Source organism: Chinchilla lanigera, unplaced genomic scaffold (genome assembly GCF_000276665.1).
Source record: "Chinchilla lanigera isolate Chin_1 unplaced genomic scaffold, ChiLan1.0 scaffold00039, whole genome shotgun sequence".
Lineage (NCBI taxonomy): Eukaryota > Metazoa > Chordata > Mammalia > Rodentia > Chinchillidae > Chinchilla > Chinchilla lanigera.
The window spans coordinates 5,696,771-5,701,882 of record NW_004955440.1 but is presented as its reverse complement, the minus strand read 5'-3'; the positions used below and the strand labels follow the sequence as shown (position 1 = coordinate 5,701,882).

Genomic DNA, 5,112 nt, shown 5'->3' with positions numbered 1-5,112 from the left:
GTCCAAAATCAGAAAGCTGTAGTTACAGTATCAGTCACATTTTGAGCCAGAAATCCTGAGTAATGATCCTTCTTTTCCTGCTTAATATATCATCCTTACAATACCAGGAAAAGGAAAGAAGCATCAATTCAGGGCGTGCGAGCCCCTAAGAAGAAGAGAGATGGGTTTGGGTTCTCATAAAAGTGAGAACATGTAACAGATCAATGTGGCCTTCTGCCAGACTCAATAACTTTAGAGAAGAAAGAATAATTTTTTGAATCTCCAGAAATTAGGAAGAAAATGCTTCATAGAATCAAAAGGGAAGGATATACTATATAACACCCCTCTACCACCCGACCATCCATACATTTTGAGTCCTTGCATTTTTACTCTAGAGCAATTTTAGGACTAGATGTTAAGTGAACGCATTTGCATGGCCTCCTGTTAGAACTTAAACTTCTACTTTTATGAATATACAAAAGAAAATCTCACTTAATCAAACCACACCGCATAGATGAATACAGTATTTATACATAAGACTCTGTCCATTTTTAAGTCAGATTGAAAGCAGTAATTCCTGAAATAATCCAAGACCGGTGTTGGAGTGGTTGGCCAAATTTGAAAAAGCTGGTGAAACAGCACATAAACATAGCCTCCCTGCTTTGTCATCCTTTCTGCCATGCTGACAGCTTTCCAGAGAATCATTACAACAGTGGTTTGTGCCATTAGAGATAAGAAGCTATCTGTGTTTCCACCAGAAGCCTCTGTTTTCCCGACTTTATAGCTCATCCATAAATATTCACTCCGAGTAACAGTTTCACATATAATGATTTTGCCCCTCAGAATCCATATTGACCTAACTAAGTGATTTTTGGAAATCATGAGGATTCTCATACTACAAACAGAACAGAAAAGAAAATCAGATGCAAATGGTGAATGGGGATATGATTTGAATCAAAATACAGTGGAATCCATAAAACACATGGCATAGCTCTTTCTTAGTAATTCTACATTTTGGATACAATTTTATTATTCTTATGGCTTTTTAAATCATATAGTCCATTAATTCAGTTATACTTTTTCACATTGATTCCTGTTTGTATAAAGGCAGCTCAATATGTCATTATTGTTTCCAACTAAAACTTTTGCAGAATTTTCTAATACTAATCACATGCCTAAGGTAGAATTGTGTAAAAACTATAAAATTATTTCTTAAACCTTTAAATGTAATAAGATCCTAATATTTCCAAATATTTTAAGAGATTTACCAATATCTTATATTCTAATAGTTTATAGTGGTCCTTAGTAGAGATTTTCAGCATTTAAACTGGTCTTTTGGGGCTGGGGATTTAGCTCAGCGGCAAAAGCGCCTGCCTGGCAAGCGCAAGGTCGTGAGTTCGGTTCCCGGTACCGGAGAAAAACCAAAAAAAAAACAAAAAAAACAAAACTGGTCTTTTACCTAAAGAAACGATCTCACAAAATGAGTGGTTTTATCACAAGAGGAACCAAAACATCTTGCTTTTCCCAGTCTGGAAGAGAAAACTGTAAAGATTAGCAGAGAGTACAATCCTATCAGTCTGTTACAGTGAAATATCCTCTTCCTCACCTCACCACTTCAAGTTTTGTACTTATACTTTTATATTGCTGGAATTAAGTGCTCATCTCACTACACTGTTAAACCCAGCTCTTTCCGTAAGAATTTATTCAGCTAGAATCTAAATATTGATTTTTCCCTTCTGCTTTGCCCTCAGTCTGTATGGAGGCTCAAGCCCTAACCTGAAGGTTCTCTCTCTCTTCTTTTCCCACAGCTATTCTGTGATGGCAAAGAGGCGGTACATGCCACAGAGGGTCTGGATTGGGAGGACAAAGATGCTCCGGGGACACTGGTTGGAAACGTGGTACATTCGCGGATCATCAGCCCTCTGCGCCTGTTTGTTAAACAGTCTCCAGTGCCAAAGCCCGGGCCAATGGCATTTGCAGACAGCGTGGAAAATTTTTGGGATTGGCTGGCGAACATCACGGACATTCAGGAGCCACTAACAAGAACTAAACGACGACCTATAGTAAAAACAGGAAAATTTAAGAAAATGTTTGGATGGGGTGACTTTCATTCCAACATTAAAACTGTCAAACTCAACCTTCTCATTACCGGGAAAATTGTCGACCATGGAAATGGAACTTTCAGTGTTTATTTCCGACATAATTCAACAGGCCTGGGTAACGTTTCAGTGAGCTTGGTACCTCCTTCCAAAGTGGTGGAATTTGAAGTTTCTCCCCAGTCTACCCTGGAGACCAAGGAGTCCAAATCTTTCAATTGTCGTATTGAGTATGAAAAAACAGATCGGGCAAAAAAGACTGCCCTGTGCAACTTTGACCCGTCTAAGATCTGCTACCAGGAGCAGACTCAGAGCCACGTGTCTTGGTTGTGCTCTAAGCCCTTCAAGGTCATTTGCATTTACATTGCCTTTTACAGTGTCGATTATAAACTTGTGCAGAAGGTCTGTCCTGATTACAATTACCATAGTGAGACCCCATACTTATCTTCCGGCTGAATCTTTCCACAGGGACGAAAATGGGGGACGTTTGTATATCTAATTAGAATGACCGAGAAACAAGTCTAGTTTTTCATAGTGAAAGATCCCTTTTGTTTCTGGCAGTGAACTGTAGTTCCCTTTGAGGTTTTCCAACTAAAAGAAAAACATATTCAATTGTGAAACATGTTTGTTTCCATCATAAGGTACCTTTATCTAAAGTCAAACTATATGAAACCATCATGTTCATGTAAGATGGTTAAGTTCTAGAGATATTATTGTTTAAAAGAAATATCAACGGCAGCCGCACACGATGGGAAGGGACCAGATTATGCATGTCATAAACATTGCTCTTGAAATAAGCCTGCCTTTGAGATATGTTTTGGAAGGTTACCTTTAAAATAGCAGTTTCAGTCAAGTAGCTGAAAAGATTGTATGTGATAGATGATGGTTTTTCCAGCATTGAACCTGTTTTACTGCTGTGTCTTTTCCCACATCTGTGCCAGTATTGGTATGAGAGATGCAAGGTTGCAATTTGCTTCAAAACTCATGTGTGAAGTTACAGTGGAATCAAACACATTGCCATCCGAGCTGGAGTTGCATGGAGTGTGATCTAAGCATTCAGCCCTCTGTTGGTCACCGCCTTTGTGATTCTCATCTGAGCACTGAGAAAGCAAATCTGGGTGTGTCAGTCAGACAACAGTGAAGAGCATAATGTTTTTAGACCCTTTTACCAAATGCAGTGCTGTAAGATTATGAAAAGTATTCACCCCACAGCTTAGGACCTCGTTCCACTCATCCGATAGTGTCATTGTATATACATATGTAGAACAACTCTGATATTGAGAGAAAGTGATTGTTTCCTAAGCTAGAATGTGGGGCGGGGGTGATAGAAGTAGAGGGAGAAAATTGTAGGATTGTGGATTCAGAAATTCTTGCCTCCTAGATAAGTTTTCCTTTCATTTAGGTAATCATTACGATGGGGGATCACACTGTAGGTGGGAATAACACCTGTTATATTTAAACATTTTAGTTATTTAGTTCTGATAACCAAGATTCCTGGCTCACTAGGCTTTTGAAATTACTTCCAAATCAATATTACTTTAAAATCATCCTTCTTGTCTTCTCTGTATGGTAGAATTGAATGATCACTGAATTAGCACAGAGGGTCTGGCTGCGCAGGGACAGGTTTCTAGGACTCGGGAGTCATGGAATGGTAACTCTTTCCACAGTAGGTGTTCACCTCTTTCCCTTCTCTGTAAAATATTAAAGTAAAGCATTCAACTGAGGAATGAAGAAAGATAATTCCTAAGGAACAAAAATGTTCTTAGCACCCTGTTCAGAAATCCAGCGGGTCTGTTCTCTATTATACATCTCTTTTTCTTTTACTGGTGATATCTTCACAGTGTTTGATTTTGTCTTTTGTAAAAATTGTACTAGACTTAGTATGTGGTAGTAGAGGCTTGAAGTTTTTGCTCTGAATTCATCAGGTGCTTTTGTAATTTTGTGATTGGTGAATAATATTGTGAAACATCTTTTTATTTTCATCTAGAAATGAGTATTATTTATTGCACAATGTATGGGATCTATACATGTATATACACTTAGATTTTCCTGTGTACAGAAAAAGTATGTGTACACATTTCTATGTAAATAAAAGAATTTGCTAGATCTGTCCCATGATTTCAGAGTGGTTATTTTTAAGGGATGCTCTGTTTTTGGTTTCTTTCTTTGGTACTGAGAATCAAACTCAGTACCTTGTGCTTGCCAGGCACTGTGCCACTGAGCTACGTCTCCGGCCCCTTTGGTTCTTGTTTCTTTCAAGGGATTTATTCTCTGTGTGAGTGACATCAATTCATCATGTATATTTCCCTATGTACATATTAAACAGGACAGCTTGGCTATGGAAATGATTAGGTAGAGTAAAAGAGTAATTCACAGAAAGCATATTTTACATAGCCTGACATCTAGTAAGAACTTTATAAATGTGAGAAGCTATTATTATCCTTGTTATTGCTATAACATGAAATGATACTTAAAATTTTCTGATGTTCAAAATTTGACACTTACAAACATTATTCTGTGCAGAAGGAAAAAGCCCTATAAATCGATTTATATAATCTTTAGTTTTCAGCAAGAATTGTGATGATTTTTTTTCTTTTTAAGTTTTTCACAGGCGTATTTTAAAGTGGAGTAGAACATATGCCACATATATTTCTAAGTCATAATTTCATTTCAAAGTGTATATAATTGTCAGTGATGGTACTTGGCACAATATAAATCAGACGCCATTTAAATATGTAAATGCACACATTTCTAAAGAACCATTTTTGCCTCTTAAGATTGCAAATGAGGAAGAAGACATTCATGAAAGGTAATTTTCCACCCAATCACAAATTGTTCAAAAATAAGAAACAGAATTTTTTTAAATTTAAAATTCAACCAATGCAACTTAATAGCTAAGAAAAGAAGTAAATTACACCAATATTAATGTAGAGAAGAGTAATATTTCAAATGGTGTACCCTGCACTGTCATTTTGATCCCACTTTATATAAAAGACAGTTATACCCAAGTTCCCATGGGGGTAAAGAATATGCCTAT

General features: G+C 37.1%; 1 protein-coding gene across 1 annotated transcript; it reads left to right on the top strand.

Moving 5' to 3' along the window:
• Positions 1-1,787: 1,787 nt before the first annotated feature.
• Nxph2 (neurexophilin 2) lies at positions 1,788-4,181 on the top strand (the record flags this gene model as incomplete). The annotated part of the gene is given in 1 exon segment (XM_013517435.1): positions 1,788-4,181. A coding segment is annotated over 1 exon segment (744 nt), but the record flags the coding sequence as incomplete, so codon positions are not given.
• Between the last annotated feature and the right edge of the window lie 931 nt (positions 4,182-5,112).